Source organism: Eurytemora carolleeae, unplaced genomic scaffold, assembly GCF_000591075.1.
Source record: "Eurytemora carolleeae unplaced genomic scaffold, Eaff_2.0 scaffold1109, whole genome shotgun sequence".
NCBI classification, from domain to species: Eukaryota; Metazoa; Arthropoda; class Copepoda; order Calanoida; family Temoridae; genus Eurytemora; species Eurytemora carolleeae.
This window is the reverse complement of record NW_019397027.1, coordinates 91,039-118,325: the sequence shown is the minus strand read 5'-3', so window position 1 is coordinate 118,325 and position 27,287 is coordinate 91,039. Positions and strand designations below refer to the sequence as shown.

Sequence of the window (27,287 nt, the reverse complement as noted above, 5' to 3'; positions counted from 1 at the left end):
TATTAAAATGTGTTAAAGAATTAGATTATTCACATTATTCAATTGAATTATTACTTACTAGAAGATCCCTGCCATGTCCGTTTATCTAGATCTAGTTCCTTAAAATCCACGTGGAAATTCAGAGTTCGCTGATTATACCGCTCATACGAAAACTTTCCACTAAGCAACATTCAAGATGGCGGAGGGGTGGTGGAGTCAGCTGTATAAGATGGCTAGTTCAATATCCCGACAGGGGGTCTCGCTATATTTATCTATATCAGTAGTATAAAGTATAAAATATTCATAATTCATGTGTTTTAAAAACTTTTAAAAAAATGTTATTTGGGAAAATGGATATTGTGATCAATGCCTGATCTTGATCTTTCGATAATCTGCAGATTGATTTAATCTTTATTCGATGTCCGCGTGAAATTGCACCTTGAAGATCAATAACTAAAATGTAGAAATCAAGCAATGGTCCTCAAGTTAAAAGTGGATATCGAGATCAGGTGATCAGGATTATGAGTATCTACTGCATAAGTTCCCAGCTCAGAATAATGAAAAAAATATATAAATTCTTATAAAAAAATACAATTTGTGCCATTATTAGAAAATGGTAGGTCGGTTTTCTTTATATTAGATGCGTTGCAAAATTGTGTGAATTTCAAACAAAACCCCAGATTTTGAATCATTTATGAATCTTCAACATTAAGAGTTTTATTTAATCTATAATTTGATTTTTAACAGTATGGAAGTATGGAAGCTAAACTTTCTTTATTTCTTTATATTAAATCGAGTGAAACCGCAAGGAGGAGAATATTAAACTAAAATATTTTAATTTATATTTAAAACTCTTTTCTCGGTGAAGAAAGATTTCTAATGTACGAAAACATTAATTTCAAGTTGAGGTCATTTAAAACCATTTAAAGTGACTGTAGCGGTATTTCAAGTGACCCTCCATTTAAAGGGACTGTAGAGTTATTTCAAGTGGACCTCCATTTAAAGGGACTGTAGCGTTATTTCAAGTGAACCTCCATTTAAAGGCACTGTATCGTTATTTCAATTGACCCTCCATTTACAGGTATTGTAGCGTTTTTTTTAAAGTGAACCTCCATTTAAAGGTGCTGTAGCGTTATTTCAAGTGAACCTCCATTTAAAGGGACTATAGCGTTTTTTCAAGTGAACCTCCAATTAAAGGGACTGTAGCGTTGTTTCAAGTGAACCTCCATTTAAAGGGAATGTAGACGTTATTTCAAGTGACCCTTCATTTAAAGACTTGCATGTCCGCTTTCCTGTAAACCTTCATTTGAGCAAAAATGATAAAAGTTATCCTTGCATTTCTATCTAAAAAATAATAATTTCTAGTTGTGGTGTCTTGAAAAAATGTCTGCAAACCCTTGAAGAAAATAGTATTTTATAAAAATAATGAATGTTTTATAGTTTCCTTAGTTTCATCTTGTCTTCCTCATATCCATCTAAACAATATTATACAGTGAGAACCAGATTTACATAGAATATTATACATTGAGAACCAGATTTACATAAAATATTATAAAGTGAGAACCAGATTTACATAGAATAAGAAGACGACTTTACAGCAATACTTAAGTGTATGATCATTCGATGTTGTTTCAAAGCAAATGGTTTTCATACTAAATACTTAATAAATCTCTTATTAGTGTGAAAGGATTCTGTTTACACTGCACAATTGCTGTGTCTCATACTCATTGGAATATTTAAAGTCATAATTCGAGTCTAAAAGTCGTCTTCCTATTTCTGAGTTTACATTCGTATTTATTTTTAAATATTTAATTATTTAATTCTAATTATAAAGAGGAGTTTACAGAAAGGTTTAATAATTAGCTATCGTGCACTGCACAATGTTCAGTGATTGTCAATATCGTTTTAATATACATTTTTTCATCTTTTGATATTCTCGCTATACCAACTAGATATTATGGCAAATTACAATGACGATGACAAAGAAAAAATATTCAGGTATTCTTGTCAAAGCTGCTGGCCTGCTAGCAGTTGGGATTATGAAGAAGAGAGAAAAATAATTGATGAGACACAACGATTGTGAAGTGTGTTCAGCACATTTTCTCTGATCTGTGACTGTAAGCTATAAACTGTGTATCACCATCTTGAATACGTCTTTAAATACTGCTTTAATGTCGAGTTCCTATTCCACAGTTTTCCTTTCTTAACTAAAGATAATTTTACCAAGGATGAGGTTTTTTTCTTTAATGTCCTTTATGAAGTGCAACAGAAGAAATATCTTGTCAAGTAAGAATGTATTCTGGAAGAAGAAGTAAAATGTTAGAAGATTAATTAAAGAAACTAAGTTACCTAAACAGCAGGAGAAGATTATTTAGAGAAACTATGTTACTTAAACAGCAGGAGAAGATTAATTAGAGAAACTATGTTACTTAAGCAGAAGGAGAAGATTATTTAGATAAACTATGTTACTTAAACAGCAGGAGAAGATTATTTAGAGAAACTATGTTACTTAAACAGCAGGAGAAGATTAATTAAAGAAACTAAGTTACTTAAACAGCAGGAGAAGATTAATTAAAGAAACTAAGCTACTTAAACAGAAGGAGAAGATTAAGAAGATTGTCTTTATAATATACAAGTTAATAAATTGTCTTTATAATTGCAGAAACTAGAGGGAATTCTTTTAATCATTAAAATTGAGTTCTTAAACCTTCTTTCAACCCCTAAACGGGCAGGGGGGGGGGGGGGGGGGGAACGGGTGCATTTATCAAATCACTAACTAAGTGAAATGGGTCTGATCAATTGATGTGTCAAATGTTCTTGGACTAGTTCAAGTCATATCTTGAGTCTTAAAGTCGTCTTTCTGTTTTAGAGTTTTCTGGTGATCACTGTATAAATAGAAATATAAGATTTCAATTTAACATTGATTGTTTCCTTATATATTTCTATCATGTATTCAAGTTATGAGTGAAAAAGGGAAAGGGAAATTAATTTTAAGATTTTGTTTTTTTTAAATTATGTCTTTTGTAGGCGACTAAATCAGTACAATTAAGACGACTTTTTTTCAAGTTTTAATGGTTTATAAGCTTATTCTTTGTTTCTTTGTTTATGTGTATCAATGCTGTTTTAAAGCTTGATGAAAAATAAAAATTTAAATCTAAAGTTGCCATTATTGTATTGATATATACGACGTATGTGTTGTGTATTTCACATTAAAGATTTATTTCTGGATAAAAAAAATATTGCCGGCATTTCTTTGAAGCAAAATACAAAAAAAAAATTGTTTCAAAGGACTGTAAACGTAAATTCAAGTGATAGATTGGCTTGTCTGATTCACAACGATACCCTCAGAAACTTTGCCTGATCAATAAGATATCTAAATTTATGTTTTTGAAAACTGATTATTTTCATTTATAGCTTCACTAAAAAAGTGACCGGCGCATTTCTTGTTCAAGACAGAATGGATAAGTTAACAGATATAAATAGTTTGAAGCTGGAATAACGACGATGTCTCCAATATTGATGATCAGATAAAGGTTTAAAGGGTACCGTTGTGAATTAAAATAACAGTCCCATTAAGGAGTTTGGATTCCCTATTTGTTAAAATTTGAACAGAATTCCTTTCACCGGATTAGAAATTTAAAAGCTGGAGTTTAAAAGGATCTTCTGTAGAGTATGGATTAGTGTCTTAAAGGATTTCATGTTTTTGTCACTTTTTACAAGAGGTTTAACGCGGGATAAGAAATTTGAGAAAAACTTGAAGTGTTACACCTGGTTCAAATAAGTATTTCGCTCATTAGATCCAATAATTTTATAATTCTAAGACTCGGCACCGCTGAAATTTGTCTGCAGTCGCTAATAAGGATGTCAAAAAATTTCGAATTTTTTATAAATTCAAAAGTCCTTTTAAAGTCGAGCATAAAAACTTTTTAATATGTTTGTATTTTGAAATTTTGATTGACTGACTGATTTTGTTGCTTGTACATGATTGGTCATTAATTAACTGAATCATTAATTAACTAATTGATGGACTGGTATTTATTGATTGATTGATTGAATGGATGATCAATTGATAGGATGATTGATTGATAAATATAATTATTGATTAGTTGTAGTGTAGATTAGTTATTGATTAATTAACTGATCGATTGATTAATTGATCATTTGGTTAATACAAAGAATTGATTGATTGTTTAAAAAATTAGTTGATTGATTGATTAATGGATAGATTGATTGATTGATTACTTACAACTTGAAAGTTTAAAGAAACAGCTGTGTTTGTCCATAGGATACTGTAGAAACACCATTCCCTTGCACACTATAGTGATATCACTCCTAAATATGTATATATATATATATATATATATATCTCATAACTCTGTTTTTAAAGTAATAATCTCTCTTTTTCTGTCTCTGAGATAGATTAGATTCTTTAAGAATCTATAAAGAAAGTCGCAGGAAAAACATGTCTTGCAAAAAAACCTGGAAATAAAATCTTTGGTAAAAAAGTCCTATGACAAAATGTCATTGGAAATAAAGTCCAGAATTTCAGACTTTTCCCGAAAACAAAAGGGGGGCTGCCAATAAAGTCTCAGGAATATAAGTCCTGAAAAATATGTACAAAGAAAAAAAAGCTAGAAAAAAGTCTTTAATTCCAGAGACTTTTCATCAAAAGGACTTTTTTTCCACAGGATTTTTTATTTCCAAAATTGTGTGCCAATATTTCCGAAATTGTGTGCCAATATTTCCGAAAACTTTTTTGGTTGTTACTTTTCCAAATGTAGTGATTGCTAAGACTTTTGTAGTTAATAAAGCAAGAAACATCTAATCAATTCTTTTTACAAAGGTGTTCTCTCAGAAATGCCGCATTTTTTAACTGATGAAATGTTCAGAGCAGGGGCGTATACAAGACTTTATCTGTCCAATAGTCCGATATACTATAAGAATGCAACTGTATAAAATATTGAGGAATTTAATATCTTCAATTAAATGATAAATATTTCTATAGCAAACATGTTTCAGGAATGCGCATTGTTCCAATGAAAACCTTTGTAGAGATGAAAAACATTTTCTTTGTGTGCAAAAATAATATTATTGTTGAAGAAATAAAAAAAAAATCTATAATTAAGGAATTTGAAAATTAGAACTCGTCGTAGCTAAAAAAAAATCTGACATTATAGTTTTTCCAAAAAGATTGTTGTTGTAGGAAAAAAGAAAATTTCAGATTAATTTTGTCAGAAAAATATACTTACAAAATTGTTGGTTTTGAAAATTAATTCGTTTTGTACTTTGAGAACATAAAAAACCCGGGTGGACCAAGGTCGCAAATTTTAGAGACTATTTGTGACTAGTAGTCAGTATTATTTAAGCGCCTTGAGACACTTATCATTCATCAAGAGGATCACGACTAAATACAACTGAAAAGCCCATTTTTAGTCAGTGCTCAGAACGGAAAAGGTGTGGGGTTACAAGTTCAATATCCCGACAGGGGGTCGCCTTTCTGTTTTAGAGTTTTCTGGTGATCACTGTATAAATAGAAATATAAGATTTCAATTTAACATTGATTGTTTCCTTATATATTTCTATCATGTTAGTTCTTTTCCCTTATGTCCATTTGACAGCCCAAATTTTTATTTTGAATAATCTTTTTGTTTGTTTATCTTCTTGTGATTTTTACATTATTTTATTTTTTTATCGATTTTGATGGTTATCATATCGTTAGAACTGACGAGGGTCAACCCAGACCGAAATATATTTTCAATAAATGTGGAACTAACATCTACTTTTTTACTCTACAGAGGTTTGGTCCATCACCATCACCGAATTTTAGATTTAGATTTACACAAGGAAAATTTCGAAAATTTAAAGTTTACATAAATATATTATTTTAATATTATGTTAATTTTATAATTTAGCCAATTTCAATACTACAAAAATAGATAATTTTATATGTCGTCCTCTAATATGAGAAACCAAACCAAATATATTTAACACATTTACCTCACATGTAATATTTTCAGACCTCAACATATATAGAGATTAACCAAATTGTTTAACTATGATACAACCCTTCCTTCCACACCCAGAATTCTGACCTTTGTACACAATCAATGCAAGTGTTTAAAACACCACCACTAGGTCTGACGAACCCGCCAGCACACCGAAAGCACTAATCTTGAAATTTGAGATAGGATTTTTTTATTTTATCTCTTTTTGCAATACAGCTTTGTTTTTACCAAGTGTAAATAAATGTGTTTTTGCAAATGTGAGAGAAGCTTTTCAGGTTTAATGTAGTTATCAAATTTTACATTAAATTTTCAGTTCTTCCTTCATTTTAGCTGAGATTATATTTATTTTTCTAAGTTAAACGTTAAATTATTTAATTGTATTTAAGACTGTAGAGATAATTAAAGGTATATTGTTCTTGATTAAGCTCTGTAGAGACGGTTAATTAATCATCTCATGGGACCTAGATCTGTTAGAAGCTTAATTAAGATTTCCACACTTTTCATCTTAGATTATATTTAAATAAACTTGGTAAAAACAAGAATTCAAATTATTTTAAAAAGACCCTTAAAGTGAAATGCATAATGTACAAGTACAACAGCACCTTTTACACTCTGCCTCATCCAGGATGGACGAGCTATCTCTATTATTCTAGTCGATAATTTCCTGATTTTAAAATTGTGATTTCTTAACAGTTTATACCGTCTAGGATCATGCAACTTTAAGATTGGGGTGAACCTAAAATTACGTATACATTCCCTTTAATACATGTTTAGTATAGTGTGCTATAGCAATTACTTTAAGGACTATTATTAATATTCGCTATTTCGTATTTTGTCCAATTGTTAAAACTGAAACCCACATGTTTAGCAATATATTTTTTTTAAGCTAACCAAGTCTTTTTTTTTAAAGTTTTTTTTGTTTTGTCACATATTAACTTGCAATTTAAAAAGTAAAATCATGAATTTGTTTAACTGAACTCTATAGTAAGATTAAAATGTGAGAATTATTCAACTCTAAAACTCTTGTGTCGTAATTTTCTCCGTTTATTGAGAACTATAAACCTGGAATTGTTTCTATTTCTTAAAAATGAAATTTCCGCCGTATAAAGATCTCTTATCTTGACAACTACATGGTCTGTGACTCAACAGTATTTACCATACAGGGTTTACCACAAAGAATGCGACTTCAGAGACGACTGTACGGAATTGATATGGTCTGTTTCTTTACATTAATGGTTCTCTGAAACTTTTAACTATTTTCTTTCTTAACGAAATCATAAAAAAAGACATTACAAGACTATCTTCAAGGCAATGTTATATAAAAAGAGTTTCATGTCGTCTTTACAGTCTCTTCCTATGTGAGTAACTCTGTACTAATGGTAGTTAAAATCAAAAAGTAATTTCACTTTAAAGAAAATATTCAATTTTCAAAATGTGTTGTGCTATTTTTGGGCATGGGACGTAACGGTGCGAGGGGGAATAGACAAGCTCCTAAGATTTTCTCAAATGACTTAAAATTCTCCTTTTTTCAACAATTTTCAATTAAATTAGTATTTATTTAGGGTTAGGTTAGGCTAAGAGACTTTCTGGGCACCCCCCCCCCCCTCCGCACCGCCACGTCCCATGCCCCATTATGCATCTTCAAAAATAAACAAGGAAAAATTAATAATTGTCGAAATACCTACAAACCCCGCCAATTTTTAGGATATAAAATGATGGATCACATTTAGGAATGCGCTGAATAAAACTTTAAGCGTTACTAATGCTAGGGTTTACATAAAAGGGTGATATTTTTTGCGCAAATTTTGCGAAAAAATTTGTATTTCCTTGTATATTGGGACACTCCACAATAAATCTTATCATTGTAATTTTAAGGTTTATAGGTCTAGACGATATTTTCATTACTGAAGAGCATGTAAATTTTACACAATACGTTTTCCTAAACTTGACAAATAGATAAGATTTTTCAACCCTTTCCCCCCTGGCTTCTAATATGTCAAAATAACATAAAACCAGGTTTTACCGAACTTTTTACCTTTTATTTTATCTTGAAACAAGATAAAATAACCCCATGAAATATGGTTAAATTTTCAAATAAAATAAATCCGTGGAACTAGATTTTAAAATTTCCAATACTCCTTTTATTGCTATGTAAATCTAGTATTTATATAAGACCCAGTATAAGCTCCATGTCTTTATATAATTTTTATGCAAAGTTTAATTGCACAGCTTTCAGGATAAACACGAAATTAAGTACTTGCTATTAAGTAAGCTTACCCCTTGTGTTGAACAAAGTACACTGTAGAGTGGCACAACATAGAGTAGCACAGCATAGAGTGGCACACACTAGATTGGTACACCGTACAGTGAGTAGTGACACACTGTAGATTGGTCCACAGTAAAATGGTACATGGTACACTGTAGATTAGAACGTAAAGCAGTAGACGGTTAAACGTAAAGTAGTAGATTGTTAAACGTAAAGTAGTAGACTGTATACACTGTAGAGTTGTACACCGTAGAGTAATGCATTGTAGAGTAGTACTTTCTAGAGTGTCGCAACATAGAGCGGCACAAAGTAAAGTAGCACACAGTAGAGAAGCACACAGTAGAGTGGCACACTGCACAGTAGAGTGGCACACCCTAGAGTCGCACACCCTAGAGTGATACAATTAGAGTAGAACACAGCAGAGTGGTACACCGTAGAGTGACACACTGTGAGTGGTTCACACAAGAGAGTCGCACCATAGAGTGGACCACAGTAAAATGGTACACTGTAGATTGGAACGTATACTGTTACACTGTGGTACACTGTAGATTGGAATGTACACTGCTACACTGTGGTACACCCTAGAGTGGTACATAATAAAGTGGTATGCTGTGAATTGGTACATCATAGAGCGGTATGCCGCATAGTATTACATTACGATCAAAAAGCGTATTCATTTTATAAAAAAATGTATAAACTTATGAATCAAGCTTGTCACAGTAAAAAGTACTTTTCACGACAAAAAGGGGTGCAAAGCATCTTAAATGCGTTTTACCTGACTTTGTAGTAAATAGAATGATCACTGACAATCTCTAGAGCTGCCACCTCATTAAGTACTTCAGGTTTAGTAAATCTAAACAGTAAACATGTTTAATGTAATTAATTTGCACAAATGTAAAATGTTGTAAATGTTTCCTCCAAATGTGTCATTTTTCAACCTTTTTCTAGATATGAATGACACTGTTTACGCGTGGTATATGATATATAATACATCAGATATCAAGGAATAGAGTGCTATATCAATAGTAATACATTTAGAATTTCCCAGTCTATAAATTTCTCACTAGACCAAGCTTTCTTGTAAACCAAATAGTTTGATAGATTTTACTCTTAGGAAGAATGATAATGCTATATTTATTTTTGTATACCTATCCCCCTAAAAATAAGCCAGAAATATCACAGGACACAGACCTATACCATCAGGTTGCAAGGATACAAAGATGACAAAATTTAATGAATTTTAAATTGTATAGTTAAATAAGTTTGCTTTTTTCATATTTGTGCATAGAATATTTGTAAATAAATACCTGATAAGGTCATGTATAATAATGTCCGGCGTCCAAAAATGTTTGATCAGATCTGGTCTCACGTTGATTTCTCCTCTACTCCAGTCAGCACTGTCATTCAGTATCATCCTGTACACAGAGGTTACAGAGTACATTTTGTACAAATAGGTTACAGAGTACATTTTATAGAAAAAGTTTATAGAGTACATTCTTTATAAATACAGGTTACAGAGTATATACTGCAGAATAAAAACATACAGAAAATATCAGAATTAAGAACTTTAAACCTTAGAAAAACGTCAGTATTTTTTGCATTATTAATCAGACAACATTTTTAAGGGTACCATCGTGAATCAGGCATTAAAATCTTTGCAAGGAGGCCGCCACTTGAAATTACTTTCAGTACCTTTAGGAAGTCAAAAAAAAAAGTTAAAAACATGTCGTCAAGAATTGTGTATTTCAAATCTATTGAGAAACATAAAACTGTGGAATGAATGTTGTCTTTGCTCGTCTGTTTATTTTAGAAATGTTGCTAAGGATTTTAGAATGTTCACTGATTTGCAACTTTTATATTTCTGAAAACAATTAAGGCATGCTTAATATAGTTCAGTTGCAAATTTTGCAATCTTTAGATACATTTTATAATCTTTTAACTTTAATAATTTATTTTAATTAAATTTTACAATATCCTTAAATAGTTATATAATATCAAATGGAAATATTTTGAGATTTCTATTTTTCTTGTTCTTCATTTTCTTATATTTATCTAATTTTGAAAATAAAAAGAAAAGATTTTTTTGGATGTCATTGTAGTTTGCCTTTTTACAAGAACTAGCTCTGGATCTTGCTTTCTTTCTCGGAACTCTATGTATAGATTTGTTTACTCTTGAATTGCATCTGACTAAGTAAAAACACAGTTTCCTAATATTTTCTTGGGGGAGGGGACAGGGGAAGGAGAGCGATCATTTAACCCTTCTTCCAAGCCCTTATCTCTAATTTCAAGAGATTTCTCTTCCACTCTTTCCTGGTCAATTTTCTTTTTTCTTCTTGCATCTTGCTTCTTCTTGTTTCTACACTTTGAGGTCTCTCCAAATACTTATTTTGACATCAAGTTGTGAAGCAGGTATAGGAGGGAAATAAGGAGGTTTGTAGGAGGAAGGGTATAGGGGATTTCTCCATGTGTTCCTTCTATTGTACTCTTTCCGAGTTAAGGGGCATTAAGAAAACCCATAACTGCACCCCTTATGATAATAAATATGCATTTTATTTGATTTGTGGAATTATTGTCTGAAGACAAAAACTCTGTATTTAAGCTGCATGCAATGTCCAGTACAAATTTATTTACCATAATAATAAAATGTTTAGTCAATAAAAAGACCTTTTAGTGTAATTTCATGCAAAGACAGTACGGCTGAATGAATATACAGTATATGTGTTGTACCGGCAAGAATCATGCAACTTTTAAACTGGGGTGCAAGCTGTTTTACCTTTTACAAATATTAACATTAACTTAATAGAATTGGCAGAAACCAATACTTCTCTTTCAAGTTTCAAGCCGTGTTGAGCACACTGTACGCAGCGTACATGTGTACTTACAGGAATTCAAGTGGGTTTCAAGCGATTTAAACACACTTTATGAATTGTCATAGGTTTAAAGGATATTGTTGTAAATCGGGCATTGCCCTAATTGCACAGAGGGTCACAGTTCCTTTAATATGTCTGTGACCACTCTAAAGTTTCTATCTTCGAATTGAAGAAGGATTTCCGGAACATTTGAAGAAAAATGGATTTTCTCAGCTGTAATATAAATCCACCGGGAGTAAAGACAATTATCTGAATTCGGGCTTTTTTTCAAGCCTCAAGCCAAGGACAAGGGATAGATAGATGAAGTAAAGAAATTGAGTCATTACCACAAACTCAAATTTTCTAATCTCTATATCTTTACAACCTGATATATTTCAATTATTTGATCTAACAGAATTGATAGTTTAAAATATCTAAGGTCTACAACAAATTATGTTTCAAGGATAAAGGAATTAGAAAATCAGAGTTTGTGGCAAGGACTCTATTCCATTTTCACGTTAAATGTATATCATATCACACATGTTTTCAATGTTAATTTCTCTTTTATTGGCAAGTTTTTAAACAAGACAAACGTGTTTTAAATTTCTAATACTGTCGCACGGTGGTCAGCATCATATATCAATACAAAATCTGAAATGATGATATAAAGAGGCTTACATGTAATAAATATAGTAATAACCCCCATATCTTGGAAACCTGAACCTACCTGTATATAAATTACGCTATAATCACCTGACCGTATTATCGGTCAGGTTAATCTTTATCTCTACCTTATACTCAAATATAGTTAGTTGGATATGAACTCTGATTAGAAGTATTAGTTCTCATTAGAGAAAATAGATTATGAAGTATCAGAGTTAGGAATTTATTAGATACATATGTGGTAAATGCCGTACTCTGAAAAGTTTGCCACAATCTGTATCAGTCCAGGTACAATCCGTCTGCTATGAATATCAAACAGGACAAGATCAACACGGCTACAATCCCGTGAACTATCAATGCTACTACTACTATTATAAAAATCTACATTTAATTGAATAAATCTGTACTTAATCAAAGTGGTGATATTGTTATATTTGTTATTACATTTTGGATTTATTAGATTTACATATCTTTGAAATTTAAAAGTAACTCTTGCAATGTATGTATACATTTTACAATATTCAAAGATATTCTTGCAAAACTCTTGATTCAATTTTTACCCAGTAATGGAAAACATGGGAATTCCAGAATATTTGGATAATTCTATTTAAACATTTATATATCTACATATATAGATTTAATATGTATACATTACAGCCATTTTATGTTGTTTTTTAGTTTCCGTACCACACACGTTTTAGACCATATTTAACATAAGAAATCTTGCGGATTTTCATGCTTTCATAATTAAATGGATTTCCCAAAAATGATTTAACTGAAATTTTTGTTTGCGTGCATTGTTTGTGACCTCCCTTTGGGTCATGAACTGAGATTTTGTCACAAACTCAAATTTACAAATTCCTATTATTAGGACCTAAATGTGAAAATATTTCAAACTTAGTTTATTTGATCTAACAGAATTCGTAGTTCGATACATTAAAGGTCTACAACATCGTGTTAGAAAATTTGAGTTTGTGGTAAAAACTAAGTTTATTTTTGCAGGATTTGATCTTATTGTTTATTTGATTTTTCAATTTTCTCAACTTTTTTATCAGTTAGCAAAGCTCGATAAATTGATATAAATAAGTATAAAACACAGATTTATGATTAGATAGATAAAGATAAACGATAGATTTTTGTTAGAATAATAATTAGATAGATAGATTATGTCAGATATCTATATTAAAACAAGACATTTATATATATATATTGCCTATAGCCGGCCAAACGGTTGGACCGATTGGGCTGAATTTTTTGGGGACACAAAGCACACCGGACTAACCAGAGTGAGCAGCATTCGGTTTCTTCTATTTGAAATCAAACGTGTTTTGGTCTTAAATTCAATAATCATTTACTTTACGGATTTGTTTATTTTATATATTTTTATTCAAAATGCATATGCCAACAAAAAAGTATTCAAGAAAAAAGATTAACAAATTATGTTTTATGGGTTAAATTGTGATCGAAAGTCACAGCTTTCTGGAATATTGACAAAACCGTTAAATCCACGTGAAAGGGGTTATAGGCTAAAAAAATCGTATTTTTTTTTACAATTTTTTTCCACGGCCAACGCTGGGCCCTTCAGCTAGTATAATATATTATTGGATAGAAAGCATATTATTATTGTTGATAAATTATTAGATAGATAATTCATTATTAGTTATAAAAGATAGATAATATATTATTGAATAAATAGATTCCATTCTTAGACAGATGGATGGATTTTTGTTACACATCACATCACATTAAGCTAACTGAAAAGTAAGTCTGAAAGATAAGTCTGCATAAAGGTAAGTCTGTAATAAATATAGCGTAATTGTAATAAATATCGTGTCACACGACACGATAAATGTAAACCTAAACTACGTTATACATTATTAATTATCAATGCTGTAACTAACTTTGTAACATTAAACATGTATTCTGATTAGCATAATAGATCCGCGCTAATCTTAAATACATTAAAACTTAAACTACGCTGTAATCATGTATTGATAGATTAACTACGTTATATCTATCCACCCATGTATTAATAGATTAACTACGTTGCATCTATCCGTGCTAATCTTGTAAATATGTATCGACGTAAAACTTGTAATTACGTCTATTATCAATGTTAACTTGTAATATAGATCTCTAAATAGAAATCTGCAGCTAGTATTGACTCGTTTTGATTACAGTGATAAGATTAATTTTGTTCTTGATGAAACATAAAGCTGAGATCGTGCCAATTGGTTTGGCATTGATCGATTAAGAGCTTGTGTCCATGTTGACATTGATAGCTGAGCTTGTTTCTGTGTTGACATTGATAGCTGACGAAAGATACCTGGATTGATACTGGTTTGAAAGAAGTTTTACGAGTACCGCATTTACTACAAGTCTGTACAAAGGTTGTACAATAAGGTTAGTTAATGTCGATGTGCTCCAATGTACGGAAAATGTCGTCTCCTAAGCCTAGATAGATAAAAACCTTATATGACTTCACTGATCATAGAGGCGGGAGTGATGTCGTATGAGGTTTTTATCTATCTATGCTTAATAGGAGACGACCTTTCTGTGCGTTGAGAGTAACCAACCTATACTATACAATCTTGGTCTGTATAATTAAACCGGAGTTTACCAAGGTATTATAGCTAGATATACCTTGAGAGTAGAGCAAAGTCAAAGATTATAAAAATAGTTCAATCAAGGTAAAGGCTGTTATACTGAGATTAGTTTTCTTAACTTGTTTTCCAATATTAGGTTGCTTTAAAATTTTTCTAAAGATGAAAATATGGTGATCTTATCAGTTCAATATATTCGAGAGTAGCCAATCCCATTTCCAATATTAAATATTATATTTTTAAATTTCAATATCTGAAAGTACTTTCAACCATCTATTTAAAGAGCTACATGTCCGATTCACAACGGAACCTAGCCTTTAAATTATTCTCTGAGCACCGAGGATCGAGAAATATATATAAATATAATTGTAAGCCAAGAACATTTTCTATTGTTTATTTAGATAGCTTATTGCTGGACAGTGGACACTGTGCTTCATGTTTGACATTCATCAGAAGCACGATTGCGGATTTTTCAAAAATACAATAGCACATTTTAACAAAATTAAATATATATAGATGTAAACATCAATATCATATCATAAAGCTTTTTGCTTATATATACATATTTATATTTGTATGTTATGTATGTTTATAAATAAATAAATATACATATTAACTTGAGCTGGATGGACCAAATTGGTCGAAGAAAAATAGGCAAAAAAATGTTTCAGAATATTATTAAATTTTTTTTTATCACATTTGATTTTTTTTGTTGCCTATAGTCCAAAGCAAGCAAAACTTTTGTAAAGGTTGTTCGATAAGCCCTAATTTTTAATATATATTTTACTTGTATATAATATAATCTATATAAAGTAGTAATCTCGTTTGTTTATGTTTGTATGTGTCTGATCATAACTCTGGAACCCCTTGACCGATTTTCATGAAGTTTTGATTGGGAATTGAATTAGAAAACATAAAAAGTCTTATTTTGAAAATTGTGTTCATTTCATTCTTCTTTCCAGCATCACTTAAATCCGAAAGTCATTTATGGAGAAATTAGAATTGTGAATTATAACGTTTCAGATGGAAAACTAAATTCCCTTTAATGCTTATGTTTTTTTTGTTGGAATTCTTTTGTTTTCTAATAAAAAACTTTTAAATAATAAAATTCTAAAATGTCTGAGTAAAAATTCTTAGAATTCTGCTATGTGTGTTTAAGGATAAAAGCAGTTTGTTGAAAGCAAGATGAATGATTTTTCTTAATTTATTTTCATATTAAAAAGGAACTGAGTTTCTGCTCAAAAACTCTGATTTTTTATTCCTTATATATTTGCAACACCTTTTATACTTCAAATAAAACTGGGAGGTTGCAATGATATCGGGATTAAAAATTTCAGTTTATGCCAAAAATTCAATTTCTTTAAATAAAGAATTATTTCTTTAATTACACTTTTTGAGCAACTTTTAATTTTTAACTAAGATAAATTTCAAAACTTGCAAATAAGTATAAGATTTGCAGTCTTTTGTAAAACCCAGATTTGCTGAATTGATCGAAGAATAAATTATATACAAGTGATTGATATAATAATTACCTATGCTCTGGCCATCTGATTTTGTAGGCTAGCCTCAGCGTAATTTGCTAAAAAAAAAACTTAAAAATAGATAAAACTAAAAATTTAAAAGTGTTCTTTTGTTTAAATATAATTCGGAAATATATGTATAAATTTTGGAATAGTTTAGAAAAATTCAATTTTTAAAAACTAGAAATAGCCAAACTGAGGAAAATTTAGAAATGAATAGTAATAAAACAATTTTACAAAACAAATCATCAGAAGTGATCCATCAAAAACGATTTTTCAAAAATGATTTAGAAATGATGGAAATGGAAAAAAAAAACATTCATACCGATCTTTTGTCATCTATCTGACTGATTTCTGTCACAGGAAGTTTGAAAAACACGTTTAGCGGTCCAGTTGCTGAAAAAGGATAATTAATAGGCAAAAGAGAAAAAAATTCACGGGACATTTGGATGGTTTAGAATTAACAAAACTTAAATATATTTGGATGGTTTAAAATTAACAAAACTTTAATATATTTGGATGGTTTAGAATTAACAAAACTTAAATATATTTGGATGGTTTAGAATTAACAAAACTTAAATATATTTGGATGGTTTAGAATTAACAAAACTTAAATATATTTGGATGGTTTAGAATTAACAAAACTTAAATATATTTGGATGGTTTAGAATTAACAAAACTTTAATATATTTAATGATTGTTTAACTTTAAATACATTAAAAATGTCCAACCCATGTTAATCATAATTAAATTGTATTATCAGAAGAATAACATCTTTTTTTAAAATAAGATTTGCTTACTATGAGGGGGGACGTCTTTTCTGTAGTTTTTTGGTAGACAAAATATATCAGAGATAAGTATACCATCCTTAGTACATTCCTCATAACCTCCAGATACTTCAGTAGATACCCTAAACATTCATTCATTAATTCATTCATTCATTCATCCTTTCTTTCATCCCTCCTTTCATTCACATATTGATTCACCTATTCATCCGAAGTATAACGCTACTCATAACATTAATTAATATTTATAGATGTATTTTTATAATTTAAATGAACACCATTAATAAAAACCCCTGTCATATATGTCCAATCCACAGTTACCAGAAATCTTACAGTAATAATATATTATTAAAGGGAGTGACCGGCTATGTAAGGTAGTTAAACTGAGTATACAGTGTTGTGGAAAAATTCTTTTGGATTCATTTGAGACATGTAAAACTTTTCCACGATGTAAAAATTCATAGAAAATTAGAAATTCAATAAAATGATGAAAACGAAATAATTGATTCTAGCATAAATTTATTGACAAATTTCTTTTGAGAAATATTTTCCTAACCATCTAATCAGTATACTGTATAATTTTTACTATATTTTTCGTCGTCGTTATTAAATAATTTAAAAAAAAAACCGATTCTGAAAACGTTCCCATCCAAATCCATTTTTAATTGTCGACTATTCACTTAAACTCAGTAATTTTCATTATTTGTAATTTGTAAAACATTTGTAAAACATTTTTTGCGAAAGTTTCTTAAATATTTTTTTTGCATTTTGCACAGTAACCTGTGGCCGAATTTAAAGAATTTGAGCGGCGGTTTAAATTTAAGCCGCGGTTTAAATATAATGGGTTACACTTAAAATTGTATTAAATGTTTCAAGATTTAAGCCGGCGCTTAATTTAAACCGGGTTTTGGCGGATTTAAACCGCGGCTCAAATTCTTTAAATTCCATCTCTGGACTGCTATGAAGTATCTATTATCTGACTAGCTATGTGGACAATTGCAACGCTTTTGCCTTTATTCTATCTCACTCATATTCTCATGCTTTTTTGTAGCCCTAAACATGTTCATTTTAGAGCTCTGAATTACTTTCTTAGTTTTCAATAAGTAATTGGCAAAATTTTCATCGATTTTTAAATGAGAGCTAGCCACCATGTTTATATTTAAAAAGTTTTCTTTAACATTATTTGTACTTATAATAAAGCTCTTCGCTCATATGTATATATATGTATATGTAACCTATAGCTGGCCAAACGACTTCACCGAATTGGCTGAAATTTTTTGAGTGAGGAAACTAAAAGAAAATCGATATTTTTTATCGAAATCCCAGGGGCAACGCCGGGCACTAAAGCTAGTAGATTATAACGATGAGTAAGATATGCTGAATTTAAAGTTTGCTTGAAAATTTTAGAATTCGGACAAGTTCGTCGAATATTCAATAAATATCTGAAATTTGTTAAAAATACTCCGAATTTTGACCACAAGTGAAGAACTGTTTGATGAAAGTTTTTAGATCTTCTGTGCTCATCCCTCAGGGATTTACAGGGTTATAAAGAGTGAGATTTCAGCGACGAAAGTGCAGAATTTAATAATTCATTTGATCTTGGTTTCCTATTTTAGGCATATTCTAAAGCGCCTTACATAAATATTCTTTGCTTGTCTGTTTGTTATTATCCAATAAATGTACGGCTGAACCAATCAGACCTAAACATTTGAGCCATTTTGAGACCTCAGGGAAAGTTATTGTATACTCAGAATTACAAAAATTGGTTTCCAACAAATTTTGATTTTTGTAAAATTTTTAAAATCTTTGAAAAAATATCATTTAATCGACGAACTTTTATTCTATTGTTTTTTATTGTACATAGAGACAATGCTCACAGATAAAGCCACAATAAAAAAATTTAAAAAGAATTGGGAGCGCATCGCCGTGAAAGCCTAGTATGAATAATTTATTCAAGTCAGAAGGAAAAACATTTCACTTTTGAATCGTGATGAGATGAGTCCATGCCACAAACTCTGATTTTAAAATCCATATATCTTTGCAGTCCAATGTTGTAGACCAAAAGAACAAATAAAAAAATAAAAGTATTTTAATTAAATATCAATTTTTGTAGGATTCCTCTTAAAGTCAAATCACATTAAAAATTAAGTTAAAAACAAGGCCTTTTTCTGACTTTTATCGGTATGGCAAATTTAAGGATAAACAGAAAAAGATAATATTTGAAAAAAGAACCTATCTTGAATAGATCTATCGGAAATAATATATATACTGTTTCTGCAACATTGACCAAACCAAATACATGAATAAACTGGATCCATATGAATTTATAAATATTTACTTTGCAGTATTTATTTAATTGTTAATCTTATAGTGTCTTGGTAGATAAAACAGAAAGGATATAAAAATGATATTCCCATGTACAGGGTGTCCCAATACGCATGGAAATTCAGTGAGACTTCTATATCGTCTTTGTTACTCGTCTTTGTTTCAATTTAATAAATTCCAACAAAATCGTTTAAATGTTTAATATCTCCGTTAATCTTAGAGATAAACAGAAAGCCGACCATAATTTGAAACGCTCATAAGCCATACTACCTTTATTACATTACATTCTTTGTCATTTATCAACAATCGGAAATCAAATACGATTTTTAAGTCGTCTCTTAATTCCCATGTTTATTGGGAAACCCTGTATTATGAAAAAACTAGGCGTGAGGTGGAAAATATAAGATCTAAACCGTGATTAGGCCCAGACCTGCCACTAGGGTTTCCAATCGGAATTCCATAGCGCGGAATTGTGCGCAATATTTGCTTCCGCTTGCGCCAGTTCATTGCGCGGAATTGCGCTATGATTGCGAAAAAGGAAGCAATTAAATATTCGCGAAATTGCGCAGAATTACGCGGAATTGCGTGCAACGGAATAACTTTGCTATGGTTTCACCATCTAAAAATCAATATTTTTGAACTAGGACTTAAACTACGTTTCGTTTTGTTAACGGAACTTTGCCTACCCCTAGTTATATTTGCCCCATTCCCTAAAATCACCCCAAGAAATACGACCACTCTATATACAAATGTACAGTGTTAGAAACGTAAACATACCGTGATGTTATTCGACATTATACTATACAACTTTTGTGCACCGGAAACCCTTTTGTTGATCTTTGTGCATTTCAATTTGTTATCAAATCAAGAAAAGCAATAATATCCAAGACTTAATGCATATATTTCATTACACAAATTAATCCCAAAGTTGAATTTGATTAAATTAAACTAAACGCTTTACACTATATGGTATACAGGTTTGGAGGGGGGGGGGGGGTTAGGGTGGTTTCAGGTATCTTTCTCCGAAAAAACGCCCGATTAACAAGGATTATTAAAATTTTCTTTTATTGGGAGTGACTTGCAATGTATGGTGGTTTTCTTAAATCATTAAATAACGACGACGAAAAATAAAGTAAAAATTATATACAGTGAATCCAAGATATTTGAAATATGAATACATACAGGGTGTCCCACGAAACATGACAGTATGCAGGACGACTTGAATGTCGTCTTGATTTTTGATATAATTTGCTGCGTTTATTTGTCAACCTAATTTTAGAAGTAAATTTCTAGAGATAATAATCACAAAATTTCCCTTGTCCTGCCATTTCCAAAATGTGGTCTGCCTTTTTTGTGCTTTCAATATTTCCCGAGATATGAAGAATTTCGTTCAGATTTCGACAATTTTGCTTTTATTTAGCAAAATTGAAATCTGAACCAAACTCTTTATATCTCAGGTAATATTGAAAGCACAAAAAACGCAGACCACTTTTTGGAAATGCCAGGGCTAGGAGAATTATGTGATAATTGTTTCAAGAATCGTACATGTTAAAGTAGATAGAAGACTAAATGTCACAAATAAATTCAAATACCAAAGACGACTTTCAAGTCGTCTTCCTATTGTCATGTTTCGTGGGACACCCTGTAGCAAGAGTTTTGTATAGTGTATAATTCTAAAGAAACTTCTTTTTATTTTTAATTCAAGGTAAATCAATAGCCCTGAAATATGAATGCAATTGATATATTAATATTAAACTCATTTTTCTTCAGCATTTGATCTTAAATATGTAATACGACATTATAAAGAACTCTTGCTATGAATTCATATATCTGGGATTCACAGTATTAAACTAATTAGATGTTTAATTTCTCTAAAAAAATTTGTCAATATCAATGTTAGAATTAATTATTTTGTTTTCATAATTTTATTAAAGTTCTTATTTTCTATGAATTTGTTCGCAGATTTCTTCAAATTCTTCAAATGTCGTCTTTTCAATAAAGAATCCAGAAAATCTTCACAAAATCTTTGTAAATAATGAGTGAGTGTAGAAACTAATAATTGATTTTCGATGATAAGCGTTAATTTTTATTTTCCCAACCTGTTCATAAACAACAAATTAGTTAACTGCAGAATTTTTGTTACATTTTTTGTCGTCATTATTTAATAATTTAAAAAAACGATTCTGAAAACGTACCCACCCAAATTCATGATTTTCAACGTCGACTCTGCGCTCAAACTCAGTTTTAGAAACGTTTTATAAGTCTCAAATGAATAAAAATTTGTCCAATATACTACATATTCAGTTCAACCACCATACATTTCCGGTCACTCCCTTTAATTTGTTTTTCTTATAGGATTAAGATTTTTTTTCTCAAAATGTTCAAGTATTTGCGAAAATTATAACTTTGCATACGAATAAAGTACTTCGAACAATTTTGTTTCTTTGGTGTCTTTAAAAGGATTGTAAGCGAATTTTCAAGCAATCCTCCCCAGGCAAACAAGGCAATGCCCGATATATAACCGTATCCGCAAAAGCTTTGTCTGATCATTAATGAATTAGCTGTCAATGCAAAAAAAAATTAAAAACGATAATTTTGATTGTAGCTTCTTTACAAAAAATGACTCCTTTCCAACAATCAAACTTTTAACATTGAGGGACTGAGCTTATTCTTGATAGTTTTAAAATTAGCTATTTTAACTTCTCATAAAGGGTCGTCTTTTGTGTTAAGGTTCAGTTTTGTTTATGTTGCATCTTTTCAATTTTCAAGCAAAATAATTTTCCCGGCTTAAATCTGTTTATATATATTCTACATGTTGATTTTGCTTCGGTTTAATCTAACTTGTATCTCGCTGTAGGTGTAGAGATGGGAATCGTTTTTTTGAACGAATAAAATTTTGAGCTCGAACGAATTTTTTTCGTGAAAAGGGGTGTCGTTAAAAAACGAATAATGGACGAACGAAATGGATCGTTCAAAGAAATGAAAAAAACGTTGTTTTTCGTTTTCAAGAACAAAACAAATAAAGATTTAGAATTGTTTGAACAAAAGTAAAAATCCGATCGTTTTTTTACCTAACGAACGAAATTTTAAAAAAATTTGAAGATTTCTTGGAAGAAAGTTTTTTAAAAACGATAGTTTTTTTAATAAAAAAAAACGATTTTTCGAACACATTTTTTAAAAAATAATTGTTTTTTAACTGAACGAACAATTTTCTTGAGTAAACTAGTCTCTGAAAAAACGATTTTACTGAACGAACGATTTTAATGAAAATTCTTTTAGTGATAAAACAAACGAAATGGAAAATTAACGATAATTTTGAGATTGAACGAAATAAATTTCTTTTTAGCACGATTGAAAAACAGGAACGAAATGGGTCGTTCACGAACGATGAAGAAACGAAATGAAAAAAAGTCGAACGTGCTCATCTCTATGTAGGTGTACTGTATAAACAATTTGAAACAAAAGTAAAGAAATGTTCAACCTGGGTAATAAATATACCATGTCCACCAGAAATATTAATCTAACTTTAAAACATTTTACTATTTTTCCATCGAATTATATTCTTTACAGAATAAGAAAGGGGCTATACGCTAAATCAAATCAACTTTGGATTCGATAGCTACTAATTTAACTTCTATCTAAAGCGTCTATGTTTATGAATTAAGGAATTGAGTCTTTGCCACAAACTCTGATTTTCTAATCCCTATATCTTTGGATTCCAACGTCGTAAACCTTTGAAATTTCAAACTATGACTTTTGTTAGATCAAATAATATAAGTTTGAAATATCAAAGGTTTACGACATTGGGTTCCAAAGATATTGGGATTAGAAAATCAGAGTTAGTGGTAAAGACTCAATTTCTTTGTTAAAAATGTTTAATGCTCAGAACGGAGAGTCCATGTAAATTGCTCTATGAATCGTGTACCAATTAAACTTTAAGATGCGTTGCCCGTGGAATTTTTAAAAAAATCGATCTTTAAAAAAATTCAAATTGATTTTTAGAGAAAAAAGTATACTGATGGGTTACCTCAAAAAAATTCAACCATAGCTAACATATATACAAACAAATATATATGTGTATGAGCAATTCTATTATATAGACTTGTGTAATTATTAGAAGGATTTTAAATTACGGAGACGACATTTACAATCAATTAATCGATCTCCTGAACTCATAATATATCTGGTCGAGAATGCCGCACATCAATCATATTTTATAAAATCCTCGAGTTTACTCGTCTTCTCGTTCTTTTGCATTAACCTCCTTAAAGACGCAAAGGAGAGCTTGAAGACAAATTAGTGGTGATTTAATCCAAAGGAATCATGAGTCTTTGTCGCAAACTCTGACTTTCTAATTCCAATATCTTTGCAACCAAATGTCATAGCCCATAGGTCATAGCTATTTTAAACTCTATATTTCTAAGTTTGAAATATCAAAGTTGTACAATTACACCATCAGGTTGAAAAGCTATAGGGATTAGAAAAGCACAATTTGTGGCAAAGGCAATTAATTCCTTTGATCCACATTTAGCCTGTATCCCCTTATTATTTTTCGCGAACACTCACTTTAAGTATTTTCAATATCTGAACATTCTCTTAATGTGATTTTTGCCTTTAGGCGACATGATTCGAGATCTAATGTTCTTGTGATATTTTTACAAAATATATCAGAAAAGACTTCTTCTGTATAAATGATTTATAAATGATTTTCACAAGTGCATATCTTGACTCAAGTGCACTCAATTTCCTTATGCTTTACACAGGAGGATTCAATAAACTTGGGATTGTAAGAATTCAAGCCAAAAAAATAATGAATTGTTTTGTAATCTTATTGATATGGTTCATCCTCTTATCTTATTATTTATTTTGAGTAGCACTTCCTTATCTGTACGAAGAATTAAACTCAACCAGACCAACAATTCTAAACTAATTAGACCAACAATTCTAAACTCAACTAGACCAACAATTCTAAACTAATTAGACCAACAATTCTAAACTAATTAGACCAACAATTCTAAACTAATTAGACCAACAATTCTAAACTAATTAGACCAACAATTCTAAACTAATACATGAAAACGAAAATACAATCTTTAAAATCTAATGTTCTCGAAAACTGTTTCCCCTGACGGCATATTGGAGAGATTTAAAATTTAAATCCCAGAACAAAAATTCATTTTCAGCTTTACATAAATATATTTCTTGATTTTATTCGTGAACTGATAACAACTTAAAGGGAATGTTAGCTTAATTTCAATTGACCCTCCAGAAAATTATGACAATGCTCGACTCAAAACGTTATCCTTCAAGTATGAATTATATATCAATGTTTGCTATTTGAAAAATGATTTTTTTCTAATGTGGTTTCTCTTACATAAAGTGACTTACGCATTTCTACTAAAGAAAAACACGTAGAAATTGTATAAATAAACACATTTTCTGTTTAGGCTAGTATTTATTTATCTTTCTACTTCGCAATATATTTATTTATCAACACTATCTCTTCCTTCATATTCTTGATGAATTATAATGGATTGAAGAGAGAAATGTTCAATCCAAGATAGAAATACAATTTTCTAAGCTTTTCATACATTTTACTCATTGATAAACTTTTAGCGAGAAAATTTTGCAGAAAGTTTATTATATAAATAAAATTTAATGCATTCCTTTTTAAAGCCTATCTTTAGAAAAATTTGTGAAAATCAAATTTTTGTTTTGATCAAGTCTGTTCTTACTTTATACTTATTAATTTCCCATAATTTTCTCTGTTCAAAAAGAGTTTTATTAATTAAATTAAAATGTTTGCTATGGGTCCTATAGCTAGCCGAACGACTGAGATGGTCATGGATACTTCAGAAGAGAAATAGGCCAAAATTCTTTCTTAAATTTTTTTGATTACTTAGTACACAATTGTTGTAAAATCTTATATTAATCTGATTTTAATTTGAGAGACATGATGGACTAAAGATTGGTTTTTAAAATGATAGAACTATAAGAAACATGATTTGTTTTTTAAATTTTGAATCGATTAAAATATTCCAATAATGCTGCTGTCATCAAATTAAGAAAAGTAGAAAAGAAATATTTTAAATTTTATAAAATTTCGGCGAAATTTTTATTTTATTTTATTTTTATCTTTTTTGGTGAATATTTCATTTTCAATGTTTAATTGTTCCAATAAGGTGATTAATTTTTCCAAAAGAGTTTTTGCTTGCAACAGATTATTCATGACATCGTATTTCTGTATCAATTTTGATAGTTCGACAATAATAATAATATTCTTACATGTACTGCGACAATATGTCACTTGTAATGTACCAATCAATCAATCAAACCACAATGTAAATATTTTATGGGTTATGGTTCTAATTTCTTCTCGTCTATAAACTTTTATATCCTCCTGAGGCCACTGTGAACCATATCCCATAATCTACTCTGTTGTAAGGTCGCCTTTGACAAATTGTACCTCCGCTAGACCCTCCGTTCATTTTCCAAACCAAACATTTTCAAGGTCTCCGCATAAAGTAAACAAAATCCTCATGTAGATAATAAAACTTAAAGTTCATTAAAAGAAACAATTTTAAACATAATTCCAGTGAATCATTTTGCAAACAAACAGTGAAATTCCTTTAACCAAATGAATATTTATTTCAGAAGATTAAATTGCTTTAGACTACAATTCAAACAACTATTCCCATGCTATGCAACTCTAGATCGTAAGTTCCTTATGTTTGATTCACAACAGTACCTTTTAAACCTGCATTTATCGATTCACAATTTCTATTCTATTCTCAATGGTACATATTTCTAAGCCAATTGTTTAATTCACAACAATACCCATTTGTTCATAATTATACCCAACTGTTTAATCTTTATTAACAATCATTATTTATAAACATGTACGTCAATAACAATTTGTATTTTTTTGTAGGAAACCTCGTTCCTGAAATATATTTTCACAATTTCTAAATATCCTTTGAAAAAATCTGACATTTTAAGTTGACTGAATGTCGAACTATTCTCCAAAAGCTCCCCTGAAAGGGACTCTAAACTAATTTTAAGTAACCTTTGATTTAAAGAGGGACCTCCTCGATTTACAATGGTACCCTTTAAAGGTGCAGTGTTCGTTAAAAAATATATTTTTATGCAATAAGTAATAATCAAATATCGGAATTATTCAAGGTTGTATAATAAGGTTAGTTTCTTTCGATGCACTACGAATGTACGGAAAATGTCGTCTCCTAGATAGATAGATAAAAAACCTATTATGACGTCAGTGTAATCAGTGACGTCATATTAGGTTTTTATCTATCTATCTTGGAAACGACATTTTCCGGACATTGGAGCGCATCGAGAGTAACCAACCGTATTATACAACCTTGGTTTTATTTATGTCTGATATTTCTAAAAAGAGGTTGGTTCAACATAATGTAACTTAAATTCTATAAATGATCATTCAGGAAAGTTTTAATTCATAATTCTATAAAAAGAAAGATTTTCATTTTTTGCAAAGTACAATTATTTTTATTTTAAGTTACTTAATATGGACGATTTTAATGATCTTTTCGTAACAAGTATCTACCCTAACGTCTGAAAAATTGTGATTTTCAGCTGAATTGAAAAAATCTCTTACGTGAAATAAGCCAAGAGAAAAGGTAGCTTTAAATTCATTCGGAACATTTTCTCTGAAAATAACAAAAAATTATTATCACTATATGATTTGTAACATTTAATTAAAGCTATATTTAATTAGATACACAGGGGCGGATACAGGATTTAAGTGAGGGGGGGGGGGCAAGATTTTTTAGGAACAAAAAAAATGAATAATGAGGAACAAAAAATCGTGCCGAAGGCGAAATTTTTTTTGACTTAAAAGACTCAAAAAGAGTCAAAATTAATGACTAAAGACTAAAAAACTAGATTTTTTAATTTTAGGAACAAAATTAAAAGATTAGAACAGGAATTTAGGAACAATTAAAAGATTGTTCAGGAATAAGTAACAAAAATAAAGGATTAGGACAGGGATTTAGGAACAATAAACAGATTGTTCAGGAATTAGGAACAAAAATATAAGATTAGGACAGGGATTTAAGGCTGTAGGTATAAAATGCCCCAGTTTTATAAAATAAAAATATATAGTGTCAAGTTCTAAGGTAGTGAGATTCATGAAAAAAATAAAAAGTGAGATTTGAAAATCCAAAACGAGAATACAAAATTTTAACTTTTATTTTTAAACTGTGGTATTGGCGGTAGTGAGATTTCAAAATCCAATATAAAAAATTTCAACTTTTA

The 27,287-nt window shown here is 30.1% G+C and overlaps 1 protein-coding gene across 2 annotated transcripts; it reads right to left on the bottom strand.

The window, feature by feature from the left end:
* On the bottom strand, window positions 1-26,702 carry LOC111711240 (gamma-aminobutyric acid receptor subunit pi). Of its 2 annotated transcripts, XM_023485534.1 has the most exons (10): window positions 26,629-26,702; window positions 16,686-16,795; window positions 16,211-16,281; window positions 15,898-15,944; window positions 9,558-9,665; window positions 9,026-9,103; window positions 8,262-8,330; window positions 4,226-4,311; window positions 1,424-1,454; window positions 1-159 (listed from the first exon to the last, which is right to left on the bottom strand). In XM_023485534.1, the coding sequence occupies exons 1-10, from the start codon at window positions 26,673-26,675 to the stop codon at window positions 51-53; spliced, it is 756 nt and encodes a 251-aa protein (XP_023341302.1). In that variant the 5' UTR covers window positions 26,676-26,702; the 3' UTR covers window positions 1-50. The 2 variants fall into 2 exon arrangements, with proteins under 2 accessions (XP_023341302.1, XP_023341303.1); XM_023485535.1 differs by lacking the exon at window positions 8,262-8,330.
* Between the last annotated feature and the right edge of the window lie 585 nt (window positions 26,703-27,287).

Excerpts from the sequence above, each read along its gene's own strand:
- LOC111711240 (XM_023485534.1), bottom strand. The coding sequence starts at position 26,675 with ATGTTCCGAATGAATTTAAAGCTACCTTTTCTCTTGGCTTATTTCAC. Across the intron at positions 9,104-9,557 it reads ATTATACATGACCTTATCAG|ATTTACTAAACCTGAAGTAC; the intron begins GTATTTATTTAC and ends TTTACTGTTTAG. Across the intron at positions 4,312-8,261 it reads TACTTTGTTCAACACAAGGG|GAGTGATATCACTATAGTGT; the intron begins GTAAGCTTACTT and ends ATACATATTTAG.